The sequence below is a fragment of the Panicum virgatum genome, chromosome 6N (genome assembly GCF_016808335.1).
Source record: "Panicum virgatum strain AP13 chromosome 6N, P.virgatum_v5, whole genome shotgun sequence".
Lineage (NCBI taxonomy): Eukaryota > Viridiplantae > Streptophyta > Magnoliopsida > Poales > Poaceae > Panicum > Panicum virgatum.
This window is the reverse complement of record NC_053150.1, coordinates 39,891,750-39,914,381: the sequence shown is the minus strand read 5'-3', so window position 1 is coordinate 39,914,381 and position 22,632 is coordinate 39,891,750. Positions and strand designations below refer to the sequence as shown.

General features: G+C 49.1%; 1 protein-coding gene and 1 long non-coding RNA gene across 3 annotated transcripts; both read left to right on the top strand.

Annotated features, from left to right (window-relative positions):
- The first annotated feature begins 926 nt into the window (after positions 1–926).
- LOC120678930 lies at positions 927–3,159 on the top strand. The gene is made up of 4 exons (XR_005676890.1): positions 927–1,765; positions 1,849–1,946; positions 2,025–2,243; positions 2,794–3,159. It is a non-coding gene; the product is annotated as an uncharacterized LOC120678930 (long non-coding RNA).
- Positions 3,160–8,410: 5,251 nt separating this feature from the next.
- Positions 8,411–16,543, top strand: LOC120678928 (probable glucomannan 4-beta-mannosyltransferase 11). Of its 2 annotated transcripts, XM_039960387.1 has the most exons (9): positions 8,411–9,384; positions 9,535–9,633; positions 13,521–13,773; positions 13,882–13,992; positions 14,093–14,229; positions 14,327–14,440; positions 14,525–14,724; positions 14,819–15,070; positions 15,610–16,543. In XM_039960387.1, the coding sequence occupies exons 1-9, from the start codon at positions 8,989–8,991 to the stop codon at positions 15,773–15,775; spliced, it is 1,728 nt and encodes a 575-aa protein (XP_039816321.1). In that variant the 5' UTR covers positions 8,411–8,988; the 3' UTR covers positions 15,776–16,543. The 2 variants fall into 2 exon arrangements, with proteins under 2 accessions (XP_039816321.1, XP_039816322.1); XM_039960388.1 differs by lacking the exons at positions 8,411–9,384; positions 9,535–9,633 and adding an exon at positions 12,802–13,182.
- Positions 16,544–22,632: the final 6,089 nt, after the last annotated feature.

The following is a 22,632-nucleotide window of genomic DNA, read 5'->3' as shown; positions in this document are numbered from 1 at the left end:
TATACTAGTTTTTTAAAATGAGCTTCCACTTTAATAAACTAGTACAAACTTTTGAACTAAAAAGAGATGGTGGATACACTTAGGAATACATATTTGCACGCTTAGTTCGTTCTCACCTTTAGAGGTGAACAATACTATTTTAGTTTCAATTCATTGCATGGTTTGGAGCAGGATGACTAGAGACTAGAGTGCTCCGTTCCATGGGCCGCTGCTCCGGATTCGGCTCTGCTGTGCTTTACTTGGATCTGGCATCCCAGGTGTAAGAGTTGATCTCCTCTGGCTCAGCCCAAAGGCCGAGTCGAGCCTTGATCCACGCCCTGATCCCTGGGGGAGGGGAGCAGTCGACACATGGCTGGTAGGCTCCTGTCGCGCAGCTCTATATAGAGAAGGTGGGGGCCGCAGAGGCACACTGACCAAAGTTCACCGTGCCTTCTAACCCACCTAAAAACCCTAATCCGATCTGGAGAGCGCTGAGGCGATGGGAACCACCACCGACGTTGTCACGTCGCCGTCCTCCGGCGCCGCCGTTCCTAGTGTAGGTGGAGGCCGCCGCTACCTGTGTGCACCCGCACCGGCCGCAACTGCTCTGTCACTCGTCGTCGTCGACATGTCCAATCACTACTACAGATATGATCATTGCAAACGGCTCATCACCGCCGGTTTGAAACAACCCGACGGTGATAGCATGTCACCACCAGTTCTAAATTAACCCGACGGTGATATTCACTCATCACCAACGGGTCGTATTACGAACCGGCGGTAATAAGTTTTCAAACATCGCCACCGGGTCGTAATGCGAACCGGCGGTGATAGTTAGACATCACCGCCGGATCATATTACGACCCGGCGGTGATGCCAAATTTTTTTCATATCTGGTTTCTCTCCGGCTCCTGTCTGTCTCCCCCTTCCACATCTTCCATCTCCCTCCCTCTCCCGTCTCCTGTCTCCCCTCCCATCCCCTCCCCGTCTCTTCCTTCTTCCTCCACGGGGCCCCTCCTCTCCCCGCGTCTCCTCCAGTGCCGCGCGGCGCACGGATCCCCTCCCTTCCATGACTCTCCTCCCGTGCTGCGTGGGGGTGCAGACGCGGCGGCGCTGCCCAGCTAGCGCGGCGGCGGCGGGGAGCAGCGGCCGGCCAGGCGCGGCGATGCACGGAGTGGTGGCGCTGCACGGAGTAGTGGCGCTGCACGCGGTTCAAAAATGAGAAGGTCACGCTAGCTTGTTCCCCTCCCTTCTCTTAGAGTTTTTTTGTTTGATGCTGCAGGTTGCTAGCTGCAAATGCATTTGTGTAATTGAGGGGTTGGGCGTTGGGTTTTTTGCTCGAAATGCCCCGCTGAACGATAATTGAGGAGCTGCGTGGTGCTGAATTGCTGATTGGTAGTCACTAGTCAGTTCGGGAGGGTAGTTCCGCGGTGTAGTTTTGAGCCATCCTAGTTTCAGACTGTTCGACGTCTGATAGAATTATACTTTGTCCAGCTACATCTTTTGGTCGCATGGGCATTGCTGTCTATTGTCTCAAGTCTCAACTGTGACTGATTGCAACAGTCTGTCAAGGAGACCTACCATTTTGAATGATTTATGGGTATCAATCTCATCAGCTCATGCAGACTGTCGCAGCTTTTAAGACTTTTACTTTACTTTCCTGCACAATTAGCACTATTTAGTGTCCATTATGTGTTATATCTTTTACTAAAATATTTTTCAGGTAGGTAACATTGGTGGGAAAGAATTTTCTGAGTCACTAGCCCCAGGTGTCCAGAAACTTCTTGTGAGTGAATGTTCTATTGCTTATGTTTCCCTTTCATTGTTTTGTGAATGATTCTATTAATGAAACATCTTATGTTGTCACAGATTTCAAGTAGCGGCCGTCCTGTTGTCAGAAAGAAGGCTGCTCTATGCCTTCTGCGGCTTTATAGGAAGAATCCTGATGTTGTGAATATTGATATCTGGTAGTAATATTATAGAATATAGATGTACTACATAATACTCTACCAAATATAATATGCTAATTGGATTCTGCATATCAGGGCTGATCGAATGGCACAACTTCTAGATGAGCGCTACCTAGGTGTGCTGACATCTGTCATGACTCATGACCCTTTTTGTTTAATTAGTATCCAACAATGCGGAAGTATATTGGAATTGACTTCCAGAATGTGTAAGAATTAATACTGGAGAGACTAGCAAGAAATCAAGATATTCCACAGGAATACACTTACTACGGAATCCCATCTCCTTGGTTGCAGGTACTTTCCTTTCTCATGCCATCATTCCTTCATCTAGTTTGATTTATTAGTAAAGTTAGGCCAAATCTATTTTTAATTAAACTGTTACATTCTATTATGCTTGACCAATAAAGTGTTACATTCTATTATGCGGTGGCCAATTTGAAGAACCTTGGAGTAATGTAATAATAAAGACTATTTGTTCTGGTTATCTTTTCTGAAATTCATTGGGTTGTACTGCTGTCTTTTTTTTTAAGATGTCCTTGTGTATGTTAGAGTCATTCTTTTTAATGAGCCCTTGTTTGCAAGACATGACCTGTTGATTTTTAAAACAAGTTTTTTTTCTATGGTCAGTAATTTTGAGTACTATTATAACCTAAAAATTTGTTTTCTATTTTCTTGCCCCATCTGCCTTTCTTCCATAAGTTTATCTGCACATTTCTCAGCTAATTTAACAATCTGGCATTGTTTTGATTTGGTTTCACAACCTGACAGATAGCACATGATGTGAATTCTTCTACTTATGGTATAAATGGTATCATGCTAATGGTGTTTCAGTTACAATTAACAGGGATGATGTGGCTCTGGAAATCCTCCAACATGATCTCTTTGCGGTAAAATAGTTGCAGTTCTCTCAGACTTGCATTTTATTCTTCGGCTAAGATTGTTGTGCATGTATTTCCATCTTTTTACAAATCTGATTGTCTCATGTCTTGTTGACATTTTGCATGCTCTTCTGAATTTTGAAGTCATGTATGTTCTGTCCAATTTCCATGTAATAAGTCACATTGTTAATATCTAGGATCATATCAAGTGCCGAGCCAGAGAGTAATGGGCAGCTTGTTAAGTTTGCTACAGAGAGAGGCTCAAAAACTAGGCTTGATGTATGAACTCTTTGTTTTAATCTTGATGTATGAACCCTTTCGTTTAATCTCAATGTATGAGCTCATGTGATTGAATTCTGCTGCTATAATGATATATTATATATGCTGTATAAACGGTGCAATATTATTATATGAATATATTTTTTATGAGAAAATGGACTTCACCGCCGGTTCCATCCACAAACCGGCGGTGGTGAGCACTTATCACCAACGGTTTATGAACCGGCGGTGATGAGCCCTCTTATCACCGCCGGTTTTGAAACCGGCGGTGATGACCCTTCCTATCACCAACGACTTAAATTCAACGCCTCACAAACCGGCGGTGATGCTCATTTCGAACCGGCGGTGATGGGGGATGTTGTAGCAGTGAATAACGCCGAGGCCGGCTCCTCCAAGTCCTCCGGCGATAGTCTGCTCCCTCTACCTCTCTCTCTCTCTCTCCGGTATTAGAGTAATAGATCGAACATTGTATCGCGGTCAAGTTTGTACCCACAGATCTACTGCCTAGACGATCTGTTAGACCTAACACCAGGATCCTGATTCCTGAGTGCGATCGAGGCCAGGAAGCGGACACGCAAGTTGCCAACCAGGAGCAGCGCTAGCTTCGTTTTCCTCCTTGTCCTATCTTGGGACGATCAATGGCTCCACTGCTTCTCGATGGTCTGCTCCAGCTGCACCCCCTTCCGTTCACCAGTCACCACGTTGTTCAGATCAGATCCATCCCGTCCCGGCCGGGCTTCTGAGACCTCAGATGCATGCTGAGTCCGGCCCCACTAGGAAGTCAAAAAAAAAAGAGAGGGAAACGAGGAACGCTCAAGGCTGCGGCTGGCGAGAGGTCACATGCCGCCAGCGACAGGAGTCTCCTTGTCCTTTGTCCCCCCACGTGAAACCCCGAATCCGCATCGGCTCGCCGCCGGCGGAGACTGATCGGTCGGTCGGCGCGCGAGCGCGATCGCGGTGGGTGGATCCACCGCCCGGCCAACTCGTGCTCGGCGTCCTCAGATCAGGATCCGATCGAGGACCCAAGCAAACCTCTGCCCATTTGACAGGGATCGGAGCAACAGGGATCCCAAGCTTCACTTCGTACACATGGAAACGCTGCGGGTGGAGTACTCTTTTTTTTCTTCTTTTTCTACGAATCACTTGCTGTTTTAAGGACCTGTACTACGTATAAACGCCATCATCACACAGTTCTACTCCGCTTACAAGGAGCTCCATGACATCTAGCGCGTTTTGATCTCTAACTAAAAAAAGTTCTTGCTCATCATGTTGGCACATACTTTCTTTTATTGTGCAACGCCTTAGGATCCAGCACAACTCATCATAATAAAAACACGCGCACGACACGTTCTCGAAAAGCATACCAACATAACCTAGTTAGCACGAGTATACTCCCTATGAATTTTTTTAATTTTAACCCTTTTTAATCTAAAATTTTAATAATAATCTGTCTGGATCTAAATTTTCAAAAACTAGCTCTTTTGGTCACGCCAAAACTCGTGGCGCGACTCACTGAATGGTCGCGCCACATGCTTTGGCGCGACCAACCTGTCACGCTGGCAGCTCAGCTGACCTGGCAAGGCTGAGTCGCGCCACATGCTTTGGTGTGACTCTTTAGCGAGTCGTGCCATGCGGCGTGGCACTACTCAACCAATGGTCAGTGACGATTCGCCCACCCGTACTGAATGCAGACTCGGCTGCAACAGTAGATGCTGTTACAGGCAATACATCACAGGCCATACCAGCTAGAATTGGATATTTTGGTGCATGCATCTTCTACCAGTGTAACATGTCAAAACTATCATTATTACACAGGAATAAATTGACATACGAGTGAATTTTTTCTCAACTTGCAATCTCACTTTCTTGAGCAGAAGAATTAAAAGACTCCCATTTCAAATGAGATAAGTATCCGTTGTACAAACTTCTTATAGTTGTACCTACTTAATCAATATGAAAACTAGCTATGTCTCCAAAAGCCTTGTTTAATCGAAACTCGACAAATCCAAACTTGAATCGAGAATCAAGTATAACTAGTATGCAATTTGAGTATGAGATTTTCCAATATTTCTCAAATTTCGTCTTCATTTCTCTGTATTGCTTAGTGTGCATTTTAGTTCATGTCTCATACACAGGGTAGATTTCCTTGACATCGAGAACTGCTTTCTACATTCAATTTTTGTCCATGGTTTGATTTGCACAGATTACATGTATAGATTTAGTGGTAAAGAGGTTAGCAAACTGCTCTACAGAAACCAATACGAGTGGGCAAAATATGTGGACTTAAAATTTTAATTATTTTTAAATCCGTCTAACAACAAACACTTTCTCCATATCTCAGTTACCAATGGAGGCGAAGGTTCAAATGACCACGATGGCCTGCTAACTCAGTCGGTAATGTAACATTATGACATCTCCAATAAGCGAAAAGCATATTACGCATTCAATATTTTTCAAGATATTTTGCCATATGTACAATGAAGGTTATTGTTCTTAAGAAATGCAGAAATTCAGGTGGTACTTCGACATAATTGAATGATTTTTTTCTTAGAAAGTTTCTCTTCTAAAAAGTGGTGTTCATGAGCAGGCTGAATTAGATTTTTCACCATAAATTATGTTAAGTGATGGTTTAATATGCTTGCAAAAATGTCCGCTATAGATAGAAAACTAGAGCCAGTTATCATTTTTCTTAGTTTCCCCTTCCAGCATGTAGGCTGAGAGCCACTAGCAGTTTTTCTTCAATGTGATTAGCCAAATGAATTTGGGCATCATGATTATCTTTAACATATCAAGTGTGTTTTCGTCATAAAATTTTGTTTTGGTGATTCTATTGGTTACTAGAGAAACTTATGATTTGATAATGAACATGAAGCTTGCAGAAAGGGAAAGAAAAAGAGGACACGGCCTACGGTCTACGCACCGCTACACATGCGATTTCAACGTAAGCCTGACCAGGACCTCCACTGCGCATCGCATCAGGTTATCATGAGCTTGCTTGTTATATGTCAGTAGTTCTTAGATCTTGTGATTGCATTGCTGCGGCTCTAAGTTTGAGTCTCTAATTCTCCAATATCTTTGATCATTTGGCAGCAACGAACACTGCCTTGGTGCCCAGCTGTCGGTGTTTTACCGTCGGGTTCTCCGAGGGGTATCCCGAGGAGAGTGATTATGAGTAGGGACTTGCCGAGATCAGAACGTGATGGTACAAGGAACACAAGAATTTAGACAGGTTCAGGCCGCCGGAGCGTAATACCCTACGTCGTGTGTGGTGGTTTGTATTTCCTTAGGTGTTGTTCGATGTGTCTCGTCCCTTTTGAGGGAATCCCTGATCGCCCTTATATAATCTGGGGGAACAGGGTTACATAGAAAGTCATAGTCGAGTTCTGTTAGGATCCTAGTCCGAGGGGTTTGGCTGGTTTCCGAGTACGTCGACTAGTTCTACTCCTATTCAGGTAAATACAAAAAAGTAGGACATATCCATGTGCTACTCCCTACTCTAGAATATTCCGTGCCCGTGGGCAGTCTCACTGTCCCGGGTCTGACAAGGTGTAACTATTCGCGATGAATCTAATAACGGTAATTAATCCATGATTTGCTACAGTGATGCTACAGTAACCATGCTCTAATCGTGCGGTCAAAGGCCTTATTAGATTGGTCTCGCGAATTTACCAGGAGTCCTGAAGGTGGTTTTGTAATTAGACTTTATTTAATACTCTAAATTGGTGGTCAAAGGTGCAAAAAGTTTTCGCGAAATTTTTGCACCCCAAACCAAACAAGGCACATAATTCTTCTCTATGTTGAAAAGTTTATGATGCCAATGATCGTGCCATGGAGGTGGAGGATAGAGTAGATTTAGAGGGGGAGGGGCGGCGCCATGGAGAAGTTGGGTGGAAGGGCCGGGGGAAGAAACGGAGGAGGAAGAAGAGGTGATCGTTTATTAAGATGAGTCGCACCACGCCACACGGCGCGACTCCCTGAAGAGTCGCGCCACGCCAGATGGCACGACTCCTTTAAGAGTCAGGCCACGCCGCATGGCACGACTCACTGAGGAGTCACGCCAAAGCATGTGGCGCGACTCAGTCTTAACAGGTCAGCTGAGTTGCCAGCATGGCAGGTTGGTCGCGCCAAAGCATGTGGCGCAACCCTTCAGTGAGTCGCGCCACGAGTTTTGGCGTGACCAAAAAGACTAGTTCTTGGAAATTTAGATCCACGTAGGTTATTATTAAAATTTTAGATTAAAAAAGATTAAAATTTAAAAAAATTCACTCCCTATGGGCCTCAGATTTATGATATTTTAGGATTCAAATTTTATTCACAAATATAAGACATTTTAAATTGAGAGTGGACCCAACCATCTTAATTTGCATTGTTTTTGGTTTTTCTCAACAGAAAGATGTGCATGTAACCATGTAGGGGGAGGTGTATGGGAAAAGGCATGCTACTTTAAAGCCTCCTCCAGTGGTTGCAGCCAGCACCAACGACGTTGCTGGGCGGCACAACAGCAGCAGTGACCTCGGGTTGTGTGCATGTGAGGGGGAGAGCCTTCTCGCTAGCGAGAATTGCAGCGCTAGCGTGAGGGATTCTACATTGTTCACTGAATAAAAAACTATTTTAGCTGGCAACATCGCTGGCTTTTGGAGGAGGTCTAATTAGCACATATTTAGTAACCCAAAAAGAGTCCCAATCCTTAATAATTAGGGGAGGAGAGTCTTTTTATATAGTTATAATTTGTCGTAAAAATTCTAAAATGTCCTACGTTTCAGGACGAAGTATATATATATATATATATATATCATCATATTTTTAGATTGGAAACGCGAAAAGTTTCACTCATGCGTGCGTGCCGCTACCCTACCCCTCGCCTTGAAGTAATTCCTCCGCAATGTTGCGGGGGACTCTTGTTCATTGAGGTGTGAACCCAGCAGCACCCGGATCCACACGTCACTCGAGGGAATTCTTGTGCGGTAAAAAAACCAACAGAGAAGGTACTAAAAGAGGAACAAGTTAAAAAACACTAGGGCGAGTTAACCCCACCACGTTTTCTATGCGTTGCTCCAAATTTTTCAACGTGTTGGATCAATCGGGACCCAGCCGCGACCAATCCCTAGCCCTCAAATAAACTAGTTTCCTGATCTGGCACTGTGAACACGGGAGTTAACGGTGAGCACAGGTCAGTCACAGGCAACCACGCGGCTTCTAGCCGGACAAGCCCCCGGATCCGGCGAATCGCGCGCCGCGTTGGCCATCGGTCATTGCCATCTCGGCCGGCCAGTCACCCCACCTCTTCTTCCTCCTCCGTTCCATTCACCTTTTTCCTACGCCAATGATAGACAGCACCACCTCCCGGCAGTCACCACTCACCACCACCCCTGTCAACCTGTCATCAACCACTCCACTTCGACGATCCATCCACACTCCCCAGTCCCCTCACCCTCACACCTCACACAGCCCACAGGTTGGCTCTCATGGCCATGCATGATCCACCCTGACGTCGCCAACCACCAGGTTAACGTGAACCTGCCCTGCCCATCTCCATGCGGCAAGATCCTGTCCATCTTCCCCAGCGGAATAAAGAAAAAAAACACAGCCGAGAACAGCATGTGAGCGCACGCGCGGAGCCAGCCAGCGCCGTGTGTGTGTGAGCATCGCCGATTCGTCGTCCTCGGCGCGCCCGGGCCTGTCCCCATCACGGCACGGCTCGGCGCCACCACCACCACCACCACTCCATTCCATACGCCTCCGTCCAAGCTATATAGCCCCCGCGCCACCGTAGACCTCTTCCCCCATCTGCTAGCTGGCCGGCCGGGCGACTACCTAGTGGAACCAACGCCAGCTCGCCAGCCCGCCTCGCCCCAAGGCCCGTCCTCGATCGACGGGGGTCCATGGACGCCCGCGGCTACGGCGGCGGCGCCGCCGCCGCGGCCATGAGCGTCGGCGAGGAGGCGGCGCGGCTGTGGGCGGAGCTGCCCGTGCGCGTGGACTGGGCGGCGGTGGCGGCGCAATGCGCGTGGGCGGCGGCGCGCGCGCGGGCGCTACTGGTGGTGCCGGCGGTGCGGGCGCTGGTGTACCTGTCGCTGGCCATGACGGTGATGATCCTGGTGGAGAAGCTCTTCGTCTGCGCCGTGTGCCTCGCCGTGCGCGCGCTCCGGCTGGGCCCCGCCCGGCGGTACCGCTGGGAGCCCATCGCCGCCGCCGCGGGCGACGTGGAGGCCGGCGCCGGCGCCGCCGCCAGGTACCCCGTGGTGCTGGTGCAGATCCCCATGTACAACGAGCGGGAGGTGAGTGAGTGAATGATCGGCCGGCGAGCCGGCGCATTGCCGCCGCCGGCCTGCCGTACTGGGCACGACGGGCTGCCAGTGCCAGCAAGCGGAGTGAATTCGCTCCAGCCAATTCCTTCATTCCGTGACTTTTTTGGTGCGGCTGGACAGGTGTACAAGCTGTCGATCGGCGCGGCGTGCGCGCTGGAGTGGCCGGCGGAGCGCGTCGTCATCCAGGTGCTGGACGACTCCACGGACCCCGTTGTAAAGGTACCCACCGCCGGCGGCGCACATGGCCGCCGGCCGGCCGCCGCCATCCTCTCGATCGACTCCATCCATCCTTCTTCCTCATGCACGCACACGCACACGGCACACGGCACACGACGCACTCTGCTGCTCTGCTCCTCGCCGTGCCAGTGCCCAATTGGTCATGCATCCTTGACTTTTTTTCCCCCATTTGCATCCTGCAACGACCAACCACGCGCATGCACGATATAAGGAGGAATAAGTTGCGACATGGGTCTCTCCGTACCTATTTTTTTTGGGTCCCTGCCATGTGCGAGTCGTTTTGTGGAAAAAAACACGGCAAGTGGCCACGGTGTGGAGCGGTTGAGAGTTGAGACCACACGTCGGCGTGGCGCTCTGCGTCCGTCGCCGTCGCCGGCCGCCGTGTAAAGAAGAAAATCCTCGGGGCTCCGGACAGCCGAGAGTTACCGAACCGGCGGGGCCGTTTCCTCCGGCCTGGCATGCCTGCGGACACGTCGGCGGCGTCGTTGCCACGTAGGCACGGAGCTGGCGCAAGGCGACCGGCGGGGCACATCCGCCCGGGCATGTCCCGGGCGCGCGGCGAACCCCACCGGCAAAGAAGCCCCCCCTGGCACGGGGACGCGGTTACCGTCAGCATAGGGGTAGGTACCCACCCGACCCCGCCGGCTAGCTTGCCACCGCCGCCGGCCGCCGCCCACCGCCCGTCCCGCCCCGCCCGGCCGGGGGTGCTGTCGCACCCCCTCGCCCACCGCCGCCGGACGAGCCGCCGCCGCCGCCGAGCCGCCGCCGCTGCCGAATCCTCTAACACCGGTGGACCTCGGCACCCCCGGAAACCCGAATCCCTAAGGCCCGCCGCCGCCCACCACCACCCCCGGCCACCGGCGACCACGCCGGCGACCGCCCCCACCCACCAACCACCCCGGACGGCGCCGAGGACGTCGAGGACGCCGGGTGGGTATGTACCCCTATGCTGACGAGAACATTTGCGCCTGGCACGGAGCGCGCACGGCGCGAGCTCGGGCGGCATGGCGCGCCTGTCACGGCTGGCTCAAGTGGCTGGGCGATGGACGCCACCGCCACCAATTAATTTACCCGCGCCGTGAGCAGCAGCTAGTGGCCAGGACACGCCGGCTGAGCGCTCTGGCGCGTAGTGGGCCGCCGACCGTCGCCGGTGTTCCGGGAGTAAAAAATAGCGCCGCCGCCGCGCACTGACCGCGGCCGCCGTCGAGCAGGTCGCGCGCGGCCGCTACGTGCGTCTTGTTTTCTGTGTAGACCCATGCCTGCCGCTGGTCAGCGTAGTGCCGCCGGCGCAGAGTTGTAAGCCACTTGCTGGCCGGTAGCCCGCACCGCGCCTCTTCCGCGCGCCGCCCGGGTCCGTATCCCGACCGGCGCGGCGGCGGATCGCCGGCCGGCCGGCGGAGGTGTACCAGTGGATCTACCTGAAGAACGGTTCCTGCGGATCTACCAAACGGATCCGCGCGCGGCAGCCACTGGATCGTCGATCTGACCGTGTGTCCTCTGCGCCACCACGAACAAGTCCGCGCGGCGAGCCGGCCGGTGGTCCAGCCATGCCATGCCATGACGTTGACGGGATTAGGGCAAAGGCCACACCTTTAGACTCTGGCTAGAGAACAACACAGAATAGCCAGCAGGGCGCGAGATTCCTAGCTAAAAGCAGCCTCAATCATCGGCGTCGTACTCGCCGTATATATTCTCGGCCGGGCACCAATGGCGACCGGCCGGCGCGTTCCCGGTCCGGCCGTGCGTGACTCGTGACACGCATGCGTGTCTTGCGTGCTGCCAGGAGCAGCAGGGCCTGCCAAGCCGGAACCGTGGTGTGCATGCCTTTTCCCCTTCGACGTGCGCACGGTCGGCGTAGGCCGTCGCACCGGAGCCGTACGCTGCAGCTTGTACGCTGGCGAAGCAGCCACAGCCGTCCATGTCGGGCGCGATGAGTGGGTGCCGAGCGACGGCCGTCGCGTAGTCCAGGATGCCGGCCGGAACCACACGCGGGCGTATAGATACAGATACTCCATGGTGCGGCGATTGGCATCGACAACGGAAAGGGACGTGCCTGGACGCACGCGCGCGCGCGCGCGACACGGCCAGCCGTACGTGCTCGGCGGCCGGCCGGCGACAGCTAGCGGCCTAGCGCTCGCCGCTAGCTAACCAGGCCAGCGCGCCCAGTCGCCGTCAAGCGCCGGCCGGCTGGCGTGCGGTGGCCCGGAGAGCGGCGGCTAGCTAGCCGCCGACGGAGAATCGGGACGCCGCGCCGTGCCGCGGGGCCGTCGCGCCGAGTCATCGATCATGGCATGAGCGAGCGCGCGCGCGCTCGCCGTTGGATCCGACCGGCCGGCGCCCGGCTTCCCGTCCAATCCACCGTGCGCCGGCATCTCGCGGCCGCCCCATCACACCGTCTTGGTTGGACTCGGCGGCGGCACCTCGGGCGTGCGTGCTGGCCAGGGCAGGCAATCAGGCATGGTCGTGGTCGTGGACTCGTGCTCTTGCGCCCTGCCCTGCCCCTGCCCGATGCCAAGTCGGCAAGCCCCGCCCCACTGGCCACTAGCCACGATTCGATGCGAGGCCTCACATGGAGTGCTGTGAGTCTGTCTGCCTGACTGCCTCTGCCCCCAAGAACACTGTTCTTGTACTGGCGCTCTCCATTAAGATCCTGCGCGGTTGGAGCTTTTCTGCTTTACTTTTACTGCTGGATGAGGTTATTTGGCAGATCGACGTTATGTCGTTATGCATCTCGAGCGGGGACGGTATCCCGTTGGGGTTTAGGGGATCCTGCGCGGCTCGAATTCATGCGAGGATTCTTGCAATTCAAACGGAGCTCAAGTTCATTTTGTTTTGGAGAATTTGAAATGCGCGTTTAGAGTAGTACTCCCTCCGTTCCAAATTATAAGTCATTCTAAGAATCTTGGAGAGTCAAACTATTTCAAAGTTTGACCAAAATTATAGAGAGAAACACAAAAATTTATGACATGAAATAGGTATACTATAAAAAATATAACTAAGAAAGAGACTAATGATATTTAATTAGTATTATAAATGTTATTATTTTGTTGTATAAATTTAGTCAAATTTAGAAAATTTTAATTATATAAAATTCTTAGAATAACTTATAATTTGGAAGGGAGGGAGGGAGTAGAATAGTAGTGGACAAGTCATAGACAGACATCGCTGGTTCTAAAGAAACAAAGAACTTTTCGTACTGGGCTGCAAGTTGCTCCATGCGGGCTGAATAGAATATGGGCTTTCCATCTCGCAAGCGGCGAGCAGGCCCATGTGGGTTGCACCGCACGTCATGGGCTTACTGAGTTGGTCGCCGCCCTAGGCGAAACTCCGGCCGCGGCCGGCGAGTCCCCGCCGCCGACGCCGGGCCGGATGCGGCAGCGCGGGGATGCGCAACGTGCCCTGGGGTCCGGGGCCGTACCGGCGGCGAGCGGCGTGCGCGGCCCGGGAGATAATGCCGAGAGGTGGTACAGGGAGGCGTCGGAGTAGGATATCCGATGCGTCCTCAGGGCGTCTCGTGTCTCGCCGTCGGAGGTATGGCGCATTTGGATTTGGTTCTCGGGAGTACTAGCTACCTTGCCTTGCTGGTGGAGCTTGTGGGCGGCTCCATAGCTTGCGGATTCCATTCCTGGAACTAGGGTTCGTTCTTAGCATTTTTGTAGGTTAAAATATCGAATCCTTTGTTCTGCACGTCATGCGTTGTTTTTTTGGTTGAGTTATTCTGAATTTTCTGACATCATTGAATACCGACTAGCATTGTGAGCATAATACCAGCAATTCACTTCTTGGACTCTAATTTCATCAAGCCTTATAAATACTTAATACTTCCAGCGATGGGCATATCCTTCAACCTTTTTGGTTTCCATTTTTAGGATTTGGTGGAGATGGAGTGCCACAGATGGATGAGCAAAGGCGTGAACATAAAGTACGAGGTCAGGGGGAACCGGAAGGGGTACAAGGCTGGCGCGCTCAAGGAAGGATTGAAGCATGACTACGTCAAAGACTGCCAGTACATTGCCATGTTTGATGCCGACTTCCAGCCTGAGTCCGATTTTCTCCTCCGGACTATTCCGTTCCTCGTGCACAACCCGGAGATCGCCCTCGTCCAGGCTCGCTGGAAATTCGGTTAGTACATATGCCATCTCTTCATGTAAGATGTTTGTTTGATGACTGGCAGAAATGGTACTGCAATAAACTTCACTTGTTCTAAGCATCGTTGAACCATATGCACAGTCAATTCTGATGAGTGTCTGCTGACAAGATTCCAAGAAATGTCGTTGGATTACCATTTCAAGTATGAGCAAGAGGCGGGGTCATCAGTGTACTCATTCTTTGGCTTTAATGGTACATCGTGTTCCCTCATGTGAATAATTCTACTATCAAACTCAGAAAATTAAACAATCTATTGACTGTTGGCCTTACAAGAGCAATGTTCATCTTTCAGGGACAGCTGGTGTTTGGAGGATTTCAGCAATCAATGATGCCGGGGGCTGGAAGGACCGGACAACAGTGGAGGATATGGACCTGGCTGTCCGCACGATGCTTCGGGGGTGGAAATTCGTTTACGTCGGTGACATAAAAGTATGAACCAGCTCCTTTGCTTGCCTGTAGGAAATTCAAGAACATAATGAGAAACGAACCTAACAGTCCACAGAAATTTGCATATGTTCGTGCTTAGGTCAAGAGTGAGCTACCTAGCACATTCAAGGCATACAGGTTTCAGCAGCACAGGTGGTCATGTGGACCGGCAAACCTGTTCAAGAAAATGATGGTAGAGATTTTAGAAAACAAGGTTTGTATTCTCTTCAGGCTGCCTCTACAAGTGCAAAGTATCACAGCATTGGCTGACAGGTATAGCTTTTTTTTTATTGTGTAGAAAGTGTCATTGTGGAGTAAAATTCACCTGTGGTACGATTTCTTCTTCGTCGGGAAGGTTGCTGCTCATACAGTGACATTCATCTATTACTGCTTCGCCATCCCTGTGTCAGTTTTGTTCCCTGAGATTCAAATCCCGCTCTGGGGGGTTGTCTATATCCCAACAGTTATCACCCTCTTGAAGGCTCTTGGCACACCTAGGTAACACGCGTGCCAAGATTCAAGTTTTCGTATGACAGTCCATATGCCACATTAATATAACATCTGATAACATGAAAGCTTCTCACTGTTACAGTTCATTTCACCTGGTGATCCTCTGGGTCCTGTTTGAGAATGTCATGTCGCTGCACCGGATTAAAGCTGCAGTAAGTGGTCTTCTGGATGCTGGAGGACGAGTCAATGAGTGGGTTGTCACCGAAAAATTAGGTGACGCCAACAAGACAAAGCCTAGCAGCAATGGATCAGATTCTATAAAGGTGATAGATGTAAAGCTAACAGAGCCCCTTGTACCGAAGATCGTAAAGAAGCGGACAAGATTCTGGGAGGGGTAAGTTTATCTATTATCACTGAGATTTTCTTGAAGCTTACATGCTGCCCTCTGTTCAATGTAAGATGTTTAAGTTTTTTTTCCCTAAGTTAAACCTCGAACATTGACAAAGTTTGTAAAAAAATGTACAAACATCTACGACATCAAATTAGTTTTATTGAATCCACCATGGAATATGTCTTGATTGCGCATTTATTAGGTATTTTTTATGTTAACATAATACAACAACAACAACATAGCCTTTTTTCCCAAGCAAGTTGGGGTAGGCTAGACCGCTAGAGATGAAACCCGAAAGAAATAAGTTTAAGGTTCAGGCACATTGATAGCTAGTCTTTTATGTTAACATAATAATATTATTAAACTTGGTCAAATTATTGAAGTTTTTCTTAGGACAGAACAAAAACCTCTTACATTTTGAGCTGTGGGAGTAGGTACTTTCAAAACACTAATATAGGTTTTTACATACTTATGAGAATGCGATAGTGTTAATGGCTTATTTTCCAGTGTTTTCAAATGCTTATAAACAATCTCTGTATCAGGTACCACTGCTCAGAACTTTTCGTTGGAATCTGCATAATTCTGTGTGGTTGCTATGACGTGGTTTACGCGAAGAAGGGATACTACATTTTCCTCTTCCTTCAAGGCACAGCTTTCCTTGTTGCTGGCTTTGGGTATGTCGGCACACGACCTCCTTCCACTGCATAAGCTGTCTTGGACAAAACTGATATAACCGCTTACAAAAAATTGAGTGCAAGCAAAGCCCCTCTCTCCTGCACATATCGACTATAGAATACAATGGTAACGGAACATTTTTTCCCATCAATCTCGGCCAGATATGATCCAACCATTCCTTTTTACTGCCAAGAAGGTCCTAGATATAGCATTGGCATACTTCCCATCAGTCATGGTCAGATTTGATCCAACCATTCTTTAGTGCCAAGATTCAGATACCGCTGTCATCCTTCAATTCCCTGCGGACTCTGATCTTGTTCAGTTTTGATTCAAATATTCGTTACTGCCAAGAAGGCCATTCAGATAGTATCTGTCATTCTAATTGTATAATAACAGTGCTTACTGAAGCACCCTGAAAATAAAAATGATTGGTGCAGCAGCATTTGGTTCAGATCCTGTAGAGGTGCATTTCAGAGTTGGAAGAATTGCAACAGTTGTAAATGTAATAGCACCAGCTGGCAATTTCTGTAGATCTCTGAAATTGTAGTTTTGTTTTTGGCAATTTAGTGATATAGCTTTGTCAGAGTTCAGATTCATAAGGGAAGATCGTTGGCTTCCTCAGTTCATAACCCGTGCAGGCTTAATACTTAAATGTACATTGTTTCTTAATTGCCATAATTCTGTCGAACTCTGGCAGATCTTGAAATGCATTATTGCACTGCAAGTGTAGCATGTAAATTTTGTTATGTAAGAAGCTAAAGACGACGCCTTCTGAACAGACATTTTACTTGCTGCGACACATGGACTAGTGGATCTATTTACTATCGAGCTGCAGCCATTTGTTTATACTGATCACCCTCACCCATGGCTCAAGTTATGCTATTTCTGTTTTTTTTCCTGTTCTCGTGTAACAAGTGGTGCATAGACAAGTTAAGAATTGAATTCAACAAGGTTGAGGTATAACTGCCAAGCCGAGGTGTGACAAGTGGTGTTTTCAGTGGTAGGCAACGTTTCCGTCGACAACGAGGTATCTAACGTTTCCATCGATAATAAGGTATCTATGGTGATTTTGTCAATTTTGAAAATTTGTCAGCTCAGTCTTCAAAGATGCTCATAGGAGTAGGATTTGCATACATACGTTCATAGGGATATGTGTGCGTGTGTTGTGAGTATCTGAGGTATACTGTATAATCTTAAAAAAACATACAATTAAAGTTAATTGATTCAAAAAGGACCATATGATGGGTCAGACCAATGCAACTGGATGGCATAACTCCCTCCACGAAGTCATTACTAATAGAATAAGTCACATGGAGTATGGACTTGTCCCTACAACTACAAAGAAATATAGATCCAAAATGCTAAAACATACATCAATATCAAGATGGGATGATACGTCGCCTAGTTTGTTGTGAAAATGGTCATACCACTTTAGAATAATACTTTCCCTTATCCTCAAACTTGTGTCATTCCTTCATAAGGGGTAATAAGATCTTATGAGACAATAACAAAACTAGGCCTACATGAGTATGCATGGGGTGGAATAAATTGATCATAAGGTTGCTCCTCCAATGATAGAAACTCCATCTTGTGTATGTTTAGGAGAGTAATTGAAAGCCCTACTCAAGGATATACAAAGGGTATTCATATTCACATTTGGATTTTACCTTTCTATAGTGCTTTCTGAATACCTTCCTAAAGAACAAAATGTGCACCGACATCATCGGAAGCCATTGGCTATTTGCACCTGAAAAAGAATGGAAAAAGCTGTCAAGCACAGAGTAAAGTGAAGCACAAAGTCATTATTCGCTATGTTCAACTAGTTTGTCATCCAGCCAGTTTCTCTCACACCAAATCAGTATCAGCCACCAGCCAACAGCAAGCCAACAGTATTTTTCTCTTATAACAAATCAACATCAACTATCAGCCACAGCTAGCCAAACAAAACTAGGAGGAGAAGACTCCGAGAAGGAGAAGAAACCCAGAGTCTCGGGAGGCCATAGAATGGCTAGGAGGGCACCAACCCTTACTGAAACATTCTGACAACTCGTAGCAGGTATGAACACCGATCAAGCGTACACGCTACGGAGTATTGTATAGACAAGTCTGGTGTTCTCACTGTACGATGGAGACGTTAGAGGCAAGCGATGACGCACTTGCGCTGTCCCAAATAATAACAGATCCACCCTCTCCACGCCGAAGTAAACAATTTAATAACGGCGACTTTTTTCAGCTTTGAGACGGCACAGAAAATAACCGCCTCTCTGTTTGAAAATAACCCGGCATCCATGGATCAGCCCCGGGGGGGTTCAAGGCTGGCAGCCCCGCGGCGGGGGAGTGGCGATCGGCGTGGAGCATGTCGCCATCATCCCCGGGGAGGTCGGTCGGCGCGGCGGCCCCAGGGCTGTGGCCCAAAGTGGCAATGGTGGCGGCGGCAAGCGTCCGATGGATGTGCGGCGGCGAGTGGCGCTCAGATGGGCTTAAGCAGGCCTGTGATGGGCTTTGGCGAGCCTTTGATGGGCTTTGCCGGGCTCGTCACGATTTGTTTTATTTTTTAATTAATTAACTGAGACGGGCACACAACAGCCTCATTCTGTGACTTTTGTTTTGAGGCGGTTGCGAAAACCGCCTCGATTTTGCCCATCTATGTTAAGTTTTGTGTAGTAATGATACAGGCCCAAACGCCGGGATCGGGTGGAAGCCGCCAAACAGCCGAACATCCTCGTCCAACGGGACATGATCGCCGGAGTCGATTGGGTTGGGGCCGGGCCGGCCGGGGAGGAGAGGTGGGTCAAGGTGGCGGTTTATTTATTTTTTTATTTTTTATTTTCATTTTTTACAAAAATATATTTTCGATTTGGAAATTTACAGGAATATACCCCGGCCGCCCCGCTACCGGGCGGCCGGGACCGGGCCGCCCGGCAGCGGGGCGGTAGGGGCATTTATGAAAAAAAATTCGCGGATAAAATTGCGCGCAGGTCCCTGGGGCCGGTCGCCCGGCAGCGGGGTGGCCGGCCCTGGCCGCCCGGCTGCGGGGCGACCGGCCGTAATTTTTGCAATTTAGCCATTTTCGCGAAAGAATTTCACATATGTGCCCTTTTTGTAACTTTTTGCAAAAATAGACCCTGGGGGTCGACGCCGAGATAACACGTCTTGGCGCCACAGATCACGGCGCCGAGGTGCCACGCACGCACAAGCAATCTAGTGAATCTTCGAACTTGCCTTTAATATTTTCGGACCTTTTCAGGAGACTAGAATACTGTGAACCACACATGAAATATAACGGTAAGAATTAAGAACTAAAAACTGCATTACACAATGTAAACCATAGGAATTACATCATAATACAATGATAATGAAACACACATCAGACATGCAATGGCATGGCAGAACCCGTTGCAACTACGGTAAACAGATTTTGAACTAAGCTAACATGTCTTAGGTAATTTTTAAAAAAACACAACAAACACAATGATGCAGCATGTCACTAGCACTAGGTAGTCGTAGTAGCCGTACCCCACGTAGCAAACTGCGTTGAGCCTTCTCCGCAGTATCCACCCATTGCAGGTGGTGCAGGCGGTGGTGCCGGAGGGGCAGGGCCCTTCTTCTTGTGACAAGGGCAGTTGCAGTAAGGAATAGTGCATGGTTCATCCTGTGAAGCAGTAGCATTGCTGATATCATCATCTTCGTCGTCTTTGTTACCCTCGCTCACTTCCTCATAATGGTTCACCTTACATTCCAGATCAAAGATATTTATCTGGAGGTACTCGATGAACTCCTAAACTGAATCAATTGGTGCAGGATCGACCCACCTGGTAAAACCACAGTTTTCTGGAGCATCTGAAGACTGCAAAATAAATTTCATGTAAGGTGTCTCAATGAAGATAAAGAAATAAAATAACCGAGTATTACCCATGCGTGTTGGCATTTGAAGAAACGCCGACCGCCATCCACCCCGTCGGTGCACATCTGCACTAAACAGTCCTCACCATGTCTGCATTTTGGCCACGGTTCTCTACAGTTATCGTATTGTCGAAGAGGAGTTTCATTGGTAAATTCACTGTTGTGCTGTGGCGGAAACTCAAACACTGGTTCCGAAAAGGAATCAGGTCCAAGAGGCCCCTCCCATATTATGGGTCTCCCTTTCTTCCTCCTTTTCCTTTCCCAAAACTGTAGTAATTCTTCCCGCTAGACCCACCTCCAGACATTGGGTATACAATGAGCTTTGGTGTTTGAGTGCTGCAGGGAGTTCACAAACTTCGGAGTATTTATAGGCGCACAAAGGTCTGATACCCGGAGTGTGGAGTGTAAATGCACCTGAAAAGCCTACATGACAACACAGTGAAGAGGCTAGCTGACCGAACACTGAAAATGTTAGATTCAATTCTCGAACTGACTACTCGATGCATCTCTATGCATGCAGAGCATCTAAGTGCATGCAGACTCACAGCACTGCATCGCTGCCGCTCGGTCGATCGTGCCTAGATGCCGCCTTCCCCACTACACGCCACAGACCTTCGCTGTAGAATGACAGTTCCGTCGTCCTCGCCCGAGAGACTGCTTTGAAGGTGAGCTGGTGTGGTTGCCGTGTTGTCACATCTTTTTGAAATGGTGAAAGGGCACTGTTATTGGGCTGTCGTCTTTTGTCACATTTGTCTGGGCAAACAATGCGACATATGAGAAACCCGTGATCGCCGTGCTGAGCAGTGGCAACCTGTGATCTCGTACTCGCAGCTAGATATACTATGGTCCCTATTTTGAGCTATACGAGCGTGTCACGAAGTTTACTCTGTATGCGGTAGTCGTCATCATCGTCGGCGGGATCTCGGCCGCTAACTCCTCTCGCACCTAACTTGTCCTTCATTAAATCACGGAAAAAATCGCAAGAACTTCCCTTATTTCACGAGCATTATGGAACCCACAAACATAACAAGTTCACATCAATAATATCTGTAGAAACAAATGACAAGTAAACTACCACAATCATAAACAACCATAATCCGAATAGTCGAAATAGTCCATAATAACAATAGAGAAACAAGTGCCAACAACTAACCACCCCTACCATTCCGACCTCTCTTATGTTGTGCGTGTACGTGATATGTAGGGTAGCTATGACGGTCCGGTGGCCTCACGTCTCTGGCAGGACGGCGTAACAAAGCCACAGGTGTATGCAAGCTGTGATCATTGTCCTGGGCAGGCGTAGCAAACAACCGTGTAAAGTCGTCCAAGGAGGCCGCGTCGTTGTCTTCAGACCACCCTACAGATCACAAAAATAAATTTTAAGCAACATTCAATAGGTGAATGCAATTCCGTACAAATTATACTACGTACCCTGTGTTCCAGGTGGTAGTGGTGGTGGATAGGAAGAAACTCCTTCATATCCTCCTGGTGGCGGCATAGGGTGATACGAAGACGGCCCCGCTCCGGTGAACTGTTGTGATCCTGAGTATAAATAATAATGTATGAGCCTTCGGCCATAAAACATAAGCAAATAAAATTATGCACCACATATTTACTTAAAGTCCCTCCAGCTGGTGGCATAGAGGTAAACTGGGTTCCTTGAAATGGAGCCCCTTGCGAGGCACCTGGCCCTCCATAGGGCTGAGAACCATGGTACCCGTACCCTGTGTGGAGTCGTATTTAAATACTGCATATAAACATACGGATCGGTAAATATCACACCATACCTTCGTACTGTCGGTGGTATAAGGGAGGCTGCTGGCATGCGGGACCACAAGGAACCGACGTCGACGCTTGCGACGATCCATAGGAATCCTCGTACTCCGTCCGCGTACCAAAGGCCTGAAGGATGCCTCGGGCTCTATCACGTTGAGTGGTCCAGGCCTCGAGTTGTGTCGGCATGCTCATCGTAGACCCGCCATGAATCCTCATTACATTCAGTGAGCAATCTAATTCAAGCAACCTACAGGCCTCGAACTGCAACCAAAAAAACTTAGTATACAAATCTTAAAAGATCGAAAATGCCGTCAACATTTACTCACCGCCCCAGCAAATGTCTCATCCCTGTGTCGTGCATAGCGATCCTGCGAAGTCGCAACATGCGGTTGAAGATGCATGTCAACATACGTCAAACGGCAATGAGTCTTCGGTTCGTACCAGGTTAGGTACGCCCGAAACGAAGGCTCAGTGTGTGGACCGGTATCCTCAGCCAACTGCTCGCTTGCATCATCCCACGCAACCACCCATGGTTGTAATCTAGTGACCCACATTGTCGAGAAAGGATGTCCAGCCCTTGATAAACTACACGTTAAATAGAAATTAGTTTCACGTTATTAGTACATGGGGACTTATACATTTTTGTTACCTATGATCGTGGCGCTGAACACGATCACAGGGAAAGACTGGTGTCGACCGAACTGCCTCATGACTCTATCCGGGCAGTGGGCCTCAACTGCAACGTCGTACACCAAAGCTGCAGTAGTCATCCATAGGCCTTGGTCCTGTGTGCACACCGAAGATATCCCAAGCGGTGCACGTGCGGCTATAGCCGAAGGACTGTATGGCTCCCACACAATGTCTTCTGGGGTCAATCGATCAAATTCGGCAACAAACTCAGGATAAGACCGCCCGGTCTGTACATGTGCCCATGTTTTCTGCAAAAATAAAAATTATGTGTCCATAAGAAAGGTATTGAGGTAACAATATATGACCATAGTATGCATAGAATATAAATTTTTATCGGGTCCATACCTGTCGAGAGTACCAGAGAGTCCCCATGGTGGGTCTGTCGTCCTCCGTGTCACCATACATATCCGGCTTGTACGGTGACTGGTCAATCATGGGACGACCGATAGCAATCCTCTCGTAAGACCAAAGCTGTAGCAGAATTGGGCACCCCGTTAGGACAACATTTCTATTATTCTGCC

Bases quoted from the DNA above. Each gene is read 5' to 3' on its own strand.
- LOC120678928 (XM_039960387.1), top strand. From the start codon at position 8,989: ATGGACGCCCGCGGCTACGGCGGCGGCGCCGCCGCCGCGGCCATGAGC. The intron at 13,774-13,881 runs GTTAGTACATAT...CCATATGCACAG, and splicing joins CCAGGCTCGCTGGAAATTCG to TCAATTCTGATGAGTGTCTG. The intron at 14,230-14,326 runs GTATGAACCAGC...GTTCGTGCTTAG, and splicing joins TTTACGTCGGTGACATAAAA to GTCAAGAGTGAGCTACCTAG.